We start from the raw sequence: 16451 nt of genomic DNA, 5'->3' as shown, positions 1-16451 counted from the left end.
AGCATAACGGCTTTATTATCATCATCGATTAGATTTTAACAGCAATAGAGAACCGATCTAAGAAGATTAAAAAATCATGAATCACAGAATCCACGAGGCACGGACGAAAGGAACGTTGGCCAGTAGGTCTGGTCTCGCTTCTCCGTCCGCCGCTCGTGGTCTCCCGGTAGCGTTCTCGCTTCCCGAGCACGGGGTCCCGGGTTCGATTCCCGGCGGGGTCAGGGATTTTCACCTGCCTCGAGATGACTGGGTGTTTGTGTTGTCCTCATCATTTCATCATCATCCAGGAAAGTGGCGAAATTGGACTGAGCAAAGACTGGGTAATTGTACGGGCGCTGCTAGCCACGCAGTTGAGCGCCCCACATACCAAACATCATCATCATCTCTGGTCTCGCTTTTGCCGGACTGCCACGGCAGAAGCGGCCCCGCACGCGGTGCTGGGGCGCGGCTCACCTGTATGTAGTCGACGGTGAAGCTGGCGAGCCCCGAGCTGGTGACGAGGCCGGCCAGGCTGGCGTCCCAGTGGCAGGAGCCGCGCAGCCGCTTGGTGCCGACCTGCGCGTGCGCAGTCAGCACGTTGCTCTCCTCGATGAAGGTCACGCCCTGCTCGCGAGCCCACTTCTCGTCCTCGGGGTCGACGCGGCGCTCGAACACCACCAGCTCCTCCACCTCCTCCTCGAACTGCGCCGCGTTCGCCGTGCTGTTGTCGGCGGCGTCGTAGACGGCCGTATCGTCCGACGTGCCGTTGGAGGCGGCCACCACGCGCCGGCGCACCTTCATCAGCTTCTGCGCGCTCACCACTTTGCGCTCCATGTCGATGGTCACCTCACCCACTCGGTGGAAGGTGGCCAGACCAGTCATCATCATCCCGGACAGATCCACCTGTTACCAAAGAACAGTTGCGCCTTATCCGCCACGGTACCGGCTCTACGACCTGTTCCAAAAATGGCTCAAATGGCTCTGAGCACTATGGCACTTAACTTCTGAGGTCATCAGTCCCCTAGAACTTATAACTACTTAAACCTAACTAACCTAAGGGCATCATACACATCCATGCCCGAGGCAGGATTCGAACCTGGGACTGTAGCACCTAGAACCGCTAGGCCACCCCGGCCGGCCGACTTGTTCCTTTTTATTTTATCTCCCGCCCTGGAGATGAACAGATTCCGCTCCAGACACCCCTCTTTAAAAAAGGCAAAAAATACGCATCCTCTCAACCCGGATTATGGCAACCTCTGGAAAACGCGGTGGAGAGAATCTGTGCCCCAAAACCTGCAGAATATGCCATGTATCAATGTCCAACCACCAGGATTCAATTTGCCAAGGAAAACTTGGACGACCTTGAATCGAATTCGGACAAATAACGGCAGATGTGCAGACAGCCTCCACAGGTGGGGTAAAATCACCTCCCCGAGATGTGACTGCGGTGCGGACCGGCAGACGATTCGTCACATCGTGGAAGATTGCTCTCTGAGACGTTTTGCAGGAGACCCCAATGAGTTTCTGACCGCGACTGAAAGTGCAATAGACTATGTCACAAATCTGGATGTTTGTTTGTGAACTTTTGTTTGTTATATACACTATTTTAAATACTTTTATATCCACAACTATATGTTATACACTGTGACTAATCTTTATTTCTGTGTCTTATGATTTTTATGTCTTTTTTTATATGATGTGTTACATGCCATAAGCTAAATAAATAAATATTTTTTTTATTTACACGTCTAGTTCCGTAGGACCAAATTGAGGAGCAAATCTCCAAGGTCATGGAACGTGTCAGTAGATGAAATTACAACATAAAAGTAACAACAGATATATAATGTTTATGAACCAAAAAACGACAAGCCATAAGGTTAACTAAACGAAATCAACAATATAACACAGGAATCAGCTTAATTCTTCAATGAACTCCTCGACAGAGCACGAGGAGTGACCCATGAGGAAACTCTTCAGTCTCGATTTGAAAGCGCGTGGATTACTGCTAACATTTCTGAATTCTTATGGTAGGTTATTGAAAATGTATGCAGCAGTATACTGCACACCTTTCTGAACAAGAAGTCCGAGTCCAAATGCAGGTTTGATTTCAGCCGAGTATTAACTGAGTGAAAGCTGCTTATTCTCGGGAATGAGCTGATATTGTTAACAAGAAATGACCGTAATGAATATAAAGGCTGGTCCATTGGTAGTGACTGGGCCAAATATCTCACGAAATAAGCATCAAACGAAAAAACTACAAAGAACGAAACTCATCTAGCTTGAAGGGGTAAACCAGATGGCGCTACGGTTGGCCCGCTAGATGGGGCTGCCGTAGGTCAAACGAATATCAACTGCGTTTTTTTTTTTTTAATAGGAATATTACATATTCGTGTAGTACGTAAAGAAATATGAATGTTTTAGTTGGACCACTTTTTTCGCTTTATGATAGATGGCGCTGTAATAGTCACAAACGTATAGGTACGTGGTATCATGTAATATTCCGCCAGTGCGGACAGTATTTGCTTCGTGATACATTACCCGTGTTAAAATGGACCGTTTACCAATTGCGGAAAAGTTCGATATCGTGTTGATGTATGGCTATTGTGATCAAAATGCCCAACGGACGTGTGCTGTGTATGCTGCTCGGTATACTGGACGACATCATCCAAGTGTCCGGGTCGTTCGCCGGGTAGTTACGTTACTTAAGGAAACAGGAAGTGTTCAGACACATGTGAAAAGCCAACCACGACCTGCAACACATGATGATGCCCAAGTAGCTGTTTTCGCTGCTGTCGCGGCTAATCCGCACATCAGTAGCAGACAAATTGCGCGAGAATCGGGAATCTCAAAAACGTCGGTGTTGAGAATGCTACATCAACATCGATTGCACCCGTACCATATTTCTATGCACCAGGAATTGCATGGCGACGACTTTGAACTTCGGGTACAGTTCTGCCACTGGGCACAAGAGAAATTACGGGACGATGACAGATTTTTTGCACGCGTTCTATTTAACGACGAAGAGTCTTTCGCCAACAGCGATAACGTAAACCGGCATAATATGCACTATTGGGAAACGGAAAATCCACGATCGCTACGACAAGTGGAACATCAGCAACCTAGGCGGATTAATGTACGGTGCAGCATTATGGGAGGAAGGATAATTGGCCCCCATTTTATCGATGGCAATCTAAATGGTGCAATGTATACTGATTTCCTACGTAATGTTCTACCGATGTTACTACAAGATGTTTCACTGTATGACACAATGGCGATGTACTTCCAACATGATGAATGTCCGGCACATAGCTCGAGTGCGGTTGAAGCAGTACTGAATAACATATTTCATGATAGGTGGATTGGTCGTCCAAGCACCATACCATGGCCCGCACGTTCACCGGATCTGACGTAACGGGATTTCTTTCTGTGGGGAAAGTTGAAAGATATTTGCTATCGTGATCCACCGACAATGCCTGACTACATGCGTCAGCGCATTGTCAGTGCATGCGCGAACATTACAGAAGGCGAACTACCCGCTGTTGAGAGGAATGTCGTTACACGTATTGCGAAATGCATTGAGGTTGACGGACATCATTTTGAGCATTTATTGCATTAATGTGGTATTTACAGGTAATCACGCTGTAACAGCATGCGTTCTCAGAAATGATAAGTTCACAAAGGTACATGTATCACATTGGAACAACCGAAATAAAATGTTCAAACGTACCTACGTTCTGTATTTTAATTTAAAAAACCTACCTGTTAGCAACTGTTCGTCTAAAATTGTGAGCCATATGTTTGCGACTATCACAAAGCGAAAAAAGTGGTCCAACTAAAACATTCATATTTCTTTACGTACTACACGAATATGTAACAAAAAGTGGGGGTTCCTATTTTAAAAAACGCAGTTATGCGATTTTTTTCTTATGGGGATACGTCTACCAAAGTGCGTGCATCTCCTCCCATTTACCTTGTGACATAACAGAACTGAAGAACAGAATAACAGCCGCCATAACTTCTGTAAAAGCAAATACATCGTGTTAAATTCATTACATTTAGCTACTGCCTAGATGCTGCGCGTGCTGTTGGACACACAGATCACTTGTAATAGCGTAGCTAAAACTTTAGAATATTGTGATTATTTTGCAGTCCATCCCACGTTTGTTGTACGTTTTTGTCAATAAATATGGAGTTTTGAAATAAGGTCATTGTTTCTGAATCATCCTGTATAATATTGCAGGGAAACCTAGTTAAGTTTCCCCTTGCATGTTGGTTCTTGGAATCAGATGTGACAATTGTGATGCTCTTGCTAGTGACACAATACTTAAATGCTTTTAATTAATTTAACATCCTAATACTCAATGGCTGACAAAAGAGCAGACCCAATGTTCCGAATGTTATGTGGTCATTGGTAATCATCTGTTATCTCAAACTGCTCTGAGTGTGATAAGAAGCACACTAATCCCAGTCGAAAGGTTCTATAAAGGAATAAATTTCAGAGTGAATGCAAGGAACGAATACCTGTCAAAGTGTAGTTTCCCTGAGTATATTATTGAAGAAAACGTCTCGGGTTCCCGATCGCGTATCAGTGTTTAATGTACCTTAAGTATCGTGGTATTTCAACACTTGCACTAAGATGGAAAACAGAGAGATTTTTATCAACATTTACAGTACTGTATCGGTATGTTGGTTCTTCGTTTCAACATTGTAGAATGGTATTGAGTATTAGCTAGCAAGGGTTGTCGTCGTTGTCTTACACTGTGCCTCGCAGCTCGTTGAGAGTGTTAAAAACCATTTGATAGAATAATTACTTTTGCCCATTCCAAGTAGTTACGTAAATTGAAGGCCCTAGTAAGTCACTGCTCTCGTGACTACATGGAACAGCCTGAATTTGTCTGTAGTTACCAATCTGTACGCGTGTTAATGTAGTCATTGCAAACACTTGGTAAAGAAAAAGACCGGTCGGTGTCAAATTCTCTACAGACTACATGCTGCCACGTGCATGGGCGCCCGCATAAATTTCAGCATGGCGAATGTGAATATGAGTTATTCAGTTTAGAGGCATCTCGTGACACAAAAATTATGGAAACGTAATGCAATAACCGATTAAAAGAGTTTTTCCAGAATCTCTTCCAAAAAAGAATGAGAATTCTTCTGTTGTTGTTGTTGTCTTTAGTCCAAAAACTGTTTTGATGCAGGTCTCCATGTTATTCTATCCTGTGCAACACTCCTCCAAATAACTACTGCATCCAGTATCCTTCTGAATCTGCTTAGTGTATTCATCTCTTGGTCTCCCTCCTCGATTTTCACGCTCCGCATCTCCCTCCAATACTAAATTGGTGTTCCCTTGACGTCTCAGAATGTGTTCTATCAACGTATCTCTTCCACTAGTCACCTTATGTCGCAAATTTCTTGTCTCTCAATTCTACTTATCAGATACATGATCTACCTTGATAATCTTCCGCATTCTTCTGTAGCACCACATTTCAAAAGCCTCTATTCTCTTCTTATCTAAACTCTTCATCGTCCATATTTCACTTCCACACGCGGCTACACTCCATACAAATAACGTCAGAAAAGACTTCGTAACACTTAAATCTATATTCGATGTCAACAAATTTCTCTTCTTCAAAAATGCTTTTCTTGTCATTACGAATCCATATTTTATATCCTGTCTGCTTCAGCTATCATCAGCTATTTTTCTGCCCAAATACCACAACTCATCTACTACTTTAAGTGCCTCATTTCCTAATATAATTTTCTCAGCGTCACATGATTTAATTCGACTACATTACATTATCCTTGTTTTGCTTTTGTTCCAAAAATGGCTCTGAGCACTATGGGCCTTAACATCTGAGGTCATCAGTCCCCTAGAACTTAGAACTACTTAAACCTAACTATGCCCGAGGCAGGATCCGAACTTGCGACCGCAGCGGTCACGCGATTCCAGACTGAAGCGCCTAGAACCGCTCGGCCACACCGGCCGGCTTGCTTTTGTCGATGTTAACCTTATACCCTCCTTTCAAGACACTGCCCATTCCGATAAACTGCTCTTCCTAGTCCTTAACTGTTTCTTGACAGAATTACAAAAATGGGTCAAATGGCTCTGAGCACTATGGGACTTAACTTCTGAGGTCATCAGTTCCCTAGAACTTAGAACTACTTAAACCTAACTAACCTAAGGACACCACACACATCCATGCCCGAGGCAGGATTCGAACCTGCGACCGTAGCGGTCGCGCGGTTCCAGAATGTAGCGCCTAGAACCGCTCGGCCACCCCGGTCGCCACAGAATTACAATGTCATCGGAAAACCTCAAAGTTTATATTTCTTCTCCCTGGACTTTAATTCCTACGCCAGTTTTTTCTATGGTTTCCTTTACTGCTTGCTCAATGTACAGATTGAATAAAGTCGAGGATAGGCTACAACCCTGTCTCATCCCTTCTTACCCACTGGTTCCCTTTCATATCCCTCCACTCCAATAATTGCCGTCTGGTTTCTGTACAAGTTGTAAATAGTCATTCGCTGCCTGTGTTTCGCCCCTGCTGCCCTTAGAATATCTTTGAGAGTATTCCAGTCAACTGTGTCAAAGCTTTATCCATGTCCGAGCTGATCCTTTCTCACCATGTAGGTGAGCGACAACATAATATTTCCACACTTTGAAGAGAAAGCTGCCGATCGAAATTTCATGCGAAAGTCCTGAGGCAGTGAAATACGCCTTCATTTCTGTCCACTTCTATGATAGCGTTCTCGGCTTCTCTTTATCTCAGCGATTTGCATTTCTCTCTTCTCCAAGTCATCCATATCGCGACATTCGTTCACAGTACACTTGTTTCTTCTAGGTAATTCGTAACCTGTTTCCTCACATTCATCTGTCGTGCTATCTTCTAAGAATGTGCATTCCTGTGTAATTTTAATGTTGGTAAATGTAACACGATGATCCCAAACAGTGTCTATATCGTAAAACTAAGTGCAATAGAAAATAAAAACACTAACATTAAATGTTCATCATTAGTGACACAAAGAATGTACGTAATTAGGAAAAGAATATAGTACAGAAATAAAATCACAATTTCTTAACAAGAGGAACAAATACTGTAAAAATAGATCACAACAAAGAAAAAAGAGGTAATTTACTATACTGACCCTGCAAGAATAGTCGCGGTAACACTAATGACAACAATAAACAAGCAACCACCAGCCCAGTGCTCTCTCGATCCGCAACCCCTCTCTAGTTTAGTAGGTACTTACCAGAGTTGGGCAACACGATTCTTTTTCCCGATTCGATTCCTACGATTCAATCTCACGTTGCGAATCGATTCCTACGGTTCGTTCACGATTCTTTCACAATGCGTTCTAGTCTGCGATGGCACGATTCTTGTTGTTGTTGTTGTTGTGGTCTTCAGTCCTGAGACTGGTTTGATGCAGCTCTCCATGCTACTCTATCCTGTGCAAGCTTCTTCATCTCCCAGTACCTACTGCAACCTACATCCTTCTGAATCTGCTTAGTGTATTCATCTCTTGGTCTCCCTCTACGATTTTTACCCTCCACGCTGCCCTCCAATGCTAAATTTGTGATCCCTCGATGCCTCAGAACATGTCCTACCAACCGATCCCTTCTTCTAGTCAAGTTGTGCCACAAACTTCTCTTCTCCCCAATCCTATTCAATACCTCCTCATTAGTTATGTGATCTACCCACCTTATCTTCAGCATTCTTCTGTAGCACCACATTTCGAAAGCTTCTATTCTCTTCTTGTCCAAACTAGTTATCGTCCATGTCTCACTTCCATACATGGCTACACTCCATACAAATACTTTCAGAAACGACTTCCTGACACCTAAATCTATATTCGATGTTAACAAATTTCTCTTCTTGAGAAACGCTTTCCTTGCCATTGCCAGTCTACATTTTATATCCTCTCTACTTCGACCATCATCGGTTATTTTACTCCCTAAATAGCAAAACTCCTTTACTACTTTAAGTGTCTCATTTCCTAATCTAATTCCCTCAGCATCACCCGACTTAATTTGACTACATTCCATTATCCTCGTTTTGCTTTTGTTGATGTTCATCTTATATCCTCTTTTCAAGCCACTGTCCATTCCGTTCAACTGCTCTTCCAAGTCCTTTGCTGTCTCTGACAGAATTACAATGTCATCGGCGAACCTCAAAGTTTTTACTTCTTCTCCATGAATTTTAATACCTACTCCGAATTTTTCTTTTGTTTCCTTTACTGCTTGCTCAATATACAGATTGAATAACATCGGGGAGAGGCTACAACCCTGTCTCACTCCTTTCCCAACCACTGCTTCCCTTTCATGCCCCTCGACTCTTATAACTGCCATCTGGTTTCTGTACAAATTGTAAATAGCCTTTCGCTCCCTGTATTTTACCCCTGCCACCTTCAGAATTTGAAAGAGAGTATTCCAGTCAACATTGTCAAAAGCTTTCTCTAAGTCTACAAATGCTAGAAACGTAGGTTTGCCTTTCCTTAATCTTGCTTCTAAGATAAGTCGTATGGTCAGTATTGCCTCACGTGTTCCAGTATTTCTACGGAATCCAAACTGATCTTCCCCGAGGACAGCTTCTACCAGTTTTTCCATTCGTCTGTAAAGAATTCGCGTTAGTATTTTGCAGCTGTGACTTATTAAACTGATAGTTCGGTAACTTTCACATCTGTCAACACCTGCTTTCTTTGGGATTGGAATTATTATATTCTTCTTAAAGTCTGAGGGTATTTCGCCTGTCTCATACATCGTGCTCACCAGATGGTAGAGTTTTGTCATGACTGGCTCTCCTGGCACGATTCTTACGGAATGCAAAAAGTTCTACATCTTACTCACAGATGGCAGGAGATGTATGAAATTGTCAGTGGGGTTAGAATCGCACTGTGTCATGATAAGATATGCCAGAAATAGTTTATTTATGAGTAAACATGCATATGATGTTACAAGTGTGATTCTCGATTTACACGTGTAATGCATTAATTGATGAAAGGTCACGTTTGATTTGATTGCATCTATTGTTTTATTTCAGTATGCCAGGAAAGAGGAGTCGATTTGTGCGGAAGGTGGTGCAAAATTACGTGGTATACCAGTTTGGTTGTGTGGCTTGAACGTATCTAACTACAGACGTCTGTTTATAGTAACAAAATCTAGCAGTGAGGCAGACGTGGTTTGGCTCATATCATCCTGCCATCTGGCGGTCGTAATCATTCGGCACGACTCGGAACTTGCTTTCGAAGCATAGCGTGCTAAGTATCGATGAATCGTTGGAACTTGGAATCGTCACGAGTCGGAAACACGTAATCGTTCTTACGATTCCTTTGAACGACGACTCGTCCGTATCACGATTCGATTCTTACGATTCTTTGTTTAGAGTCGTTCAAATGAACGACTCATTCACGAATCGCTCACAACTCTAGTACTTACCACAACTGTTCCGTGTCCGCCCTCCCAGGTGAAGTTGGGCACTCCCATGGGATCGTAGCCCATCTCCCGAATCTTCTTCCGGACGTCGAACATGGCCGTGTCAAATGGAGAGATGGAGTTGGGGAAGCGCTGCGGAATTTTGGCGACGTTCTTGTTGATGTCGCCACGCACGTTCTTGTTGACCTCTTTCAAGATGAAGGGCTTGATGCTGTCGAAGATGAACGTACCCACTGAGTTCAGGATTCCCTGCGGACAAATTCATAAGACAGAATCCCAGGTGAAACGATTTCTAGTATCTAATGGCGACATTACAAACATGGGTAATACACCTTCCTGCGTCGCCTGATCTCGAACAACGTATCAGACGATAAGCTTCTATTTCTGCCATAAGCATCTCGTTTATATCGGGTGATAAAAAAGACAGTATAAATTTGAAAGCTTAATAAACCACGGAATAATGTAGATAGAGAGGTAAAAATTGACACACATGCTTGGAATGACATGGGATTTTATTAGAACAAAAAAATAAGTTCACAAAAGTCCGATAGATGGCGCTGGACAGCAAAACGTGTGACTGCGCATGACAATCGTGTATAAAAGGAGCTGTAATGAGAGAGAGAATCAGATGCACCAGCAGTCGCCGCATGTTGAAGTTACCTGAAAAGACGCTTTTGGTGAAGGCGTATTATCAGAATGGGGAATGTGCTAGTTGAGCGTTACGATCCTATTTCCATAGGAAGGGGATTCGAACGGGTAAAGGTCCGTTGACAAATGCAACTGTGGCAAGAATGATTTCGAAGTTCGAAGCCACGGGTTGTTTAGACGATAGACCCCGTAGTGGCCGACCGAGCACAAGGCGTAATGCTGCTGAGACAGTTCAGGAAGAAATGGAGACTGTAGCGGGTTCGTCTATGCACGGGGAAGTCAGCGCTCGTGCAGTCGCACGTCGCACCGGCATTCCATACACTACTGTTTGGTTGCCACTTAGGCGTACCCTCCGAGCCTATCCGTACAAAATCCATCGGCATCATGAACTGTTACCTGGCGATTTAGTGAAGCGGAGGGCATTTGCGGTGTGGGCGTTGCAAAAGATGGCGGAAGATGACGATTGGTTGAGTAACGTGTTGTGGACCGACGAAGCTCATTTCACGCTCCGAGGGTCTGTCAACGCCCACAACTGCAGAATTTGGGCTACCGAAAATCCTAGAACTGTCGTGGAAACTCCATTGCACGATGAGAAAGTCACGATATGGGTTGGATTTACCACATCTGCCGTTATCGGGCCTTTTTTCTTCGAAGAAATGCGTGATTCTGGTTTTGTAACTGCTACCGTGACGGGTGAGAGGTACGCCGATATGTTACAGAATCGCATCATCCTCAGCCTGGCTGATAAACACCTACTGGAACGAACGATGTTTATGCAGGATGGCGCTCCACCCCATATTGCTAGTCGCGTGAAAGATCTCTTGCGCTCGTCGTTTGGTGATGATCGTTTGCTCAGCCGCCGCTTTCGTCATGCTTGGCCTCCCAGGTCCCCAGACCTCAGTCCGTGCGATTATTGGCTTTGGGGTTACCTGAAGTCGCAAGTGTATCGTGATCGACCGACATCTCTAGGGATGCTGAAAGACAACATCCGATGCCAATGTCTCACCATAACTCCGGACGTGCTTTACAGTGCTGCTCACAACATTATTCCTCGACTACAGCTATTGTTGAGGAATGATGGTGGACATATTGAGCATTTCCTGTAAAGAACATCATCTTTGCTTTGTCTTACTTTGTTATGCTAATTAGTGCTATTCTGATCAGATGAAGCGCCATCTGTCGGACATTTTTTGAACTTTTGTATATTTTTGGTTCTAATAAAACCCCATGCCATTCCAAGCATGTGTGTCAATTTCTACCTCTCTATCTATACTATTCTGTGATAAATTCAGTTTTCATATTTATACTTTTTTGATCACCCGGTACATCTCAGTGAAAATGTTGTATGACCACTGAATGACCTTATCAATACTTAGTAGGTTATTCAATATTTTACAATACGTAATCAAGCGAATACAAAAATTTCACCATAAAATTTATATAATTCTGCTAGCAGTTGTTTCGTAGTCATGTGAGTCTGAGGAGAGTAATTTATCTTTAATTACTGCTTTGAATTATTACAAAACTCGCCCGTTATTTCCGCTTCGGCTTCCGAAATTAATAATTTCTTGTGCCCGGTATTTACGCTGCTCTGAAAGACGTTAATATGGTTGGTATCTGATGGCGATTTTGACAAATACTTATGACTTCTAATCCTGAAGCACGGAATGAAATAATCTGAAAATAAAATTTCTTTAGTCTAAAATAAAAAACAAATCAATCAGCAAAGTAAATGCAATATGTTCTAACGTGCACATCTGCGAAATGAAAATATGCTGCTATGTATACATCTTGCAGCTCTTTCCTGTACTATATATCAAAAACTTTTTCACGAAAGTTCTGCAATTTCTTAAACCGTTTTCATTGCGGCTTTCACTTCAACGTACAATATGACCTTGAAATAACCCCTCCACAGGCACTGATAAATTGAACAGTGTACGCAAGCCGAATTGCCCCGTTCACTACTGGAACCACTGTGCTTTCTACTGGACTGCGCTGAGAAAGCAGGTTATATACAAACGCCGCAGAATACCAGCACAAGCAGTCTGCCCGAATACAGCAGCTTCTCTAGCAGCCCATAAGGCACACAGTGGAAGACCTCACTCAGTCCTCACGCCTGTGATTGAAGACCATGGGCTATATTCAACTGATGAAAGTTCTAAATTCTGGAACCAATGCGTGATTATTGGCAGCAGATGGTGAAATTGCCGTAACCTACTATATCATGTCCTTCTGGCCACAAGGTCACCGTGGCAGATTGCGGTTTGTCAATGGCACTCGTAAAAAGGTGGTGCAGATCCATTGTTTTCGTCTCACTTTCTATTTACAAATGCAGTGCCATTTACAAGAGATTGTTTGCGAATTTTCATAATCATCGTGTATTCTATGATGGAAACAGCCGTGCAATCTCAATCAAAATATAGGCAAGCGTTCTTGGCGATATCTTAACATTGCATTGTGTACTACCGCAGATGTCGATTTGGGTCAATTTTCAGGATTTTTCATTAAAGTAATACCTACCTTGCCAGAGGATCTGCTATGTCAGCAAAGACTGCAGATATTATTCAAGCATAATGGTGCACCAGCACATACTCACAACATATGCATCAACTTTTGACACTGACGTTTCAGGGTCACTGGATTGTTTGACGCAGCCCCACACCTTGACCTCCACCGTTCCCCATTTCTCGACATTCAGGTCAATTTGCCAGCGCTTTTCCAGTCAGCTTTATGCATATACCAAAGATCGAGTCCACCGTGCATGCCTGTGCATAAAACTACAACCGAGTCACCTTCAATGAGTGTTGAATGTGTGATTCCTTACTGTGAAGGTCAGAAGGGTGCATTGCTACAGCTGTAAGTCACGCCAAGCTCCTTAAGTGAACAACTTCCACGAAAGGACGTCACACTCTTGTGGCCAGCTGGTTAGACCTCATAAGTATACATTTCCACATTCATGTTTATTGGCCTTGTTTTTATTGTTTCCATGTCTACCATCTCTCAATATATTCGATACTTTTTTACACGATACATATAGAGAGTTTCAAAAAAGTGTCTCATACTCTTACAGCAGATATTAAGGTCACTACCAGAAAAAAGTCCCACAAACATACATGCAGAAACATACACTTGTTGAAATAAGCCATTTTGCCCCATCATAACTAACTCTCTGACGTTGTAGGTGTCCAATGTGATTACCACTCATTGTAACATAGCTTCATTTACTGCTCGAGAAGGAGTGATCATGGGATTGACACGTCACACTGATCACCTACCTCTCGCGACAAATATTCTTCCATACGCAATGTGTAAAGTGATCAATCTTTACAGAGAAACCTTGTCCTTGTGAATTATTCGTGTCTGCAATTTAGGGACAACGTGTTGGACCGTTTTTAGATGGAATGTGGCATTAACGATATCGTTATGTGTACATCCACATTCAATGACGTTGAAATCGTATTCTGCTAACAGCACAGAATCAAAATTATATGTTCGGAATGGCTGATGTCAGGGACAGATATAAGGCCTATGTCTGTCAAACAGTATCACAGACTGAGATGTAGTAGATACAGAAACAAATTCTACCAATTACCCACGAACCTCAACTTGAACAGGATTTAGATTAGATTAGATTAGATTAGTTTTTCGTTCCATAGATCCGTGGTGAGGAGATCTTCGTGGATGTGGAACATGTCGATTTTTTTTAACCTTAAATAACAATACTAATAGTATGAATATATACAATACATCATTTGTTTCTATTAAAAAATTCGTCAATGGAGTAGGAGGAGTTGGCCACTAGTAAGTCTTTCAGGCTCCTTTTAAGCTGATCTTTATTTGTAACTAAATTTTTTATGTTTGCTGGCAAATTATTGAAGATGAGTGTTCCTGAGTTGTGGACCCCTTTTTGAACTAAAGTAAGTGCTTTTAAGTCCTTGTCCAGATCATTTTTGTTCCTGGTATTGTATGTATGAACTGAACTGTTTGTTGGAAAAAGAGATACACTCCTGGAAATTGAAATAAGAACACCGTGAATTCATTGTCCCAGGAAGGGGAAACTTTATTGGCACATTCCTGGGGTCAAATACATCACATGATCATACTGACAGAACCACAGGCACATGGACACAGGCAACAGAGCATGCACAATGTCGGCACTAGTACAGTGTATATCCACCTTTCGCAGCAATGCAGGCTGCTATTCTCCCATGGAGACGATCGTAGAGATGCTGGATGTAGTCCTGTGGAACGGCTTGCCATGCCATTTCCACCTGGCGCCTCAGTTGGACCAGCGTTCGTGCTGGACGTGCAGACCGCGCGAGACGACGCTTCATCCAGTCCCAAACATGCTCAATGGGGGACAGATCCGGTGATCTTGCTGGCCAGGGTAGTTGACTTACACCTTCTAGAGCACGTTGGGTGGCACGGGATACATGCGCACGTGCATTGTCCTGTTGGAACAGCAAGTTCCCTTGCCGGTCTAGGAATGGTAGAACGATGGGTTCGATGACGGTTTGGATGTACCGTGCACTATTCAGTGTCCCCTCGACGATCACCAGTGGTGTACGGCCAGTGTAGGAGCTCGCTCCCCACACCATGATGCCGGGTGTTGGCCCTGTGTGCCTCGGTCGTATGCAGTCCTGATTGTGGCGCTCACCTGCACGGCGCCAAACACGCATACGACCATCATTGGCACCAAGGCAGAAGCGACTCTCATCGCTGAAGACGACACGTCTCCATTCGTCCCTCCATTCACGCCTGTCGCGACACCACTGGAGGCGGGCTGCACGATGTTGGGGCGTAAGCGGAAGACGGCCTAACGGTGTGCGGGACCGTAGCCCAGCTTCATGGAGACGGTTGCGAACGGTCCTCGCCGATACCCCAGGAGCAACAGTGTCCCTAATTTGCTGGGAAGTGGCGGTGCGGTCCCCTACGGCACTGCGTAGGATCCTACGGTCTTGACGTGCATCCGTGCGTCGCTGCGGTCCGGTCCCAGGTCGACGGGCACGTGCACCTTCCGCCGACCACTGGCGACAACATCGATGTACTGTGGAGACCTCACGCCCCACGTGTTGAGCAATTCGGCGGTACGTCCACCCGGCCTCCCGCATGCCCACTATACGCCCTCGCTCAAAGTCCGTCAACTGCACATACGGTTCACGTCCACGCTGTCGCGGCATGCTACCAGTGTTAAAGACTGCGATGGAGCTCCGTATGCCACGTCAAACTGGCTGACACTGACGGCGGTGGTGCACAAATGCTGCGCAGCTAGCGCCATTCGACGGCCAACACCGCGGTTCCTGGTGTGTCCGCTGTGCCGTGCGTGTGATCATTGCTTGTACAGCCCTCTCGCAGTGTCCGGAGCAAGTATGGTGGGTCTGACACACCGGTGTCAATGTGTTCTTTTTTCCATTTCCAGGAGTGTATATTATTTATGACAAATTTCATTAAGGAGCAAATATACTGAGAGGCAGTAGTTAGTATACCCAATTCTTTGAAGAGGTTTCTACAGGACGTCCGTGAGTTTATTCCACAAATATTACACGCTTTTGGACTCTGAAAACTTTTGTTTGACTTGAAGAGATACCCCAAAATATTATACCATATGACATTATGGAATGAAAGTAGGCAAAATATGCAAGCTTTTTCATTTTTATGTTGCCTATGTCTGCCAACACTCGAATTGCAAATACAGATTTGTTAAGGCGTTTCTGCAGTTCTGTGGTGTGCTCCTCCCAACTGAAAATTATCAAGTTTTAATCCCAGGAATTTAAGACTGTCAACCTCTTCTGTCTGCTCTTATTCATACTTTATGCATATGCTGGGTGGAAACCTCTTACAGGTTCTGAATTGCATATAGTGAGTCTTTTCGAAGTTTAATGTCAGTGAGTTGGCTTTAAACCATTTATTAATATCCACGAAAATATCATTAGCATATCTTTCTAGAACTACATTCGACATACTATTTATTGCAATACTTGTGTCATCTGCTTCTGGCAGTGTAACTGATGAGAGATCATTAATGTACACAAGAAAAAGCAATGGGCCTACAATGGATCCTTGTGGGACACCACATGTAATTTCTTCCCATTCTGATGATGACTGATGACTTAATTCACTAGTCCCTTTCATTGATACCCTTTGTTTCCTGTTAGCGAGGTATGACTTGAACCATTTTGCAGCACTGCCCGTGACACCATAGAATTCTAATTTATTTAAAAGGATGTTGTGGTTCACACCATACCTAAAAAAGTGTGACCACTCTTTCGAACAAGCATTCAATATTCCAATTTAAAGAACATTTCATTTGTGAAAGGAAAGGAATCAACACCTTCTGACCCACTGGGCTTCGCATGAAAGATGCAATGTATTTGTTTGGCGTGACTGCAAAAAA

At 43.7% G+C, this 16451-nt stretch overlaps 1 protein-coding gene across 1 annotated transcript in view; it reads right to left on the bottom strand.

Moving 5' to 3' along the window:
* Positions 1-16451, bottom strand: part of LOC126190760 (uncharacterized) — a 128347-nt gene that overhangs the window by 7725 nt on the left and 104171 nt on the right. The window contains exons 4-5 of the mRNA XM_049931275.1: positions 9413-9658; positions 454-882 (exon numbers count right to left, since the gene is read on the bottom strand). Coding sequence (XP_049787232.1) covers positions 454-882; positions 9413-9658 — 675 coding nt within the window. The remainder of the gene's footprint in view (positions 1-453; positions 883-9412; positions 9659-16451) is intronic.

Source organism: Schistocerca cancellata, chromosome 6, assembly GCF_023864275.1.
Source record: "Schistocerca cancellata isolate TAMUIC-IGC-003103 chromosome 6, iqSchCanc2.1, whole genome shotgun sequence".
NCBI lineage: Eukaryota > Metazoa > Arthropoda > Insecta > Orthoptera > Acrididae > Schistocerca > Schistocerca cancellata.
This window is presented reverse-complemented; position numbering and strand designations above follow the sequence as displayed.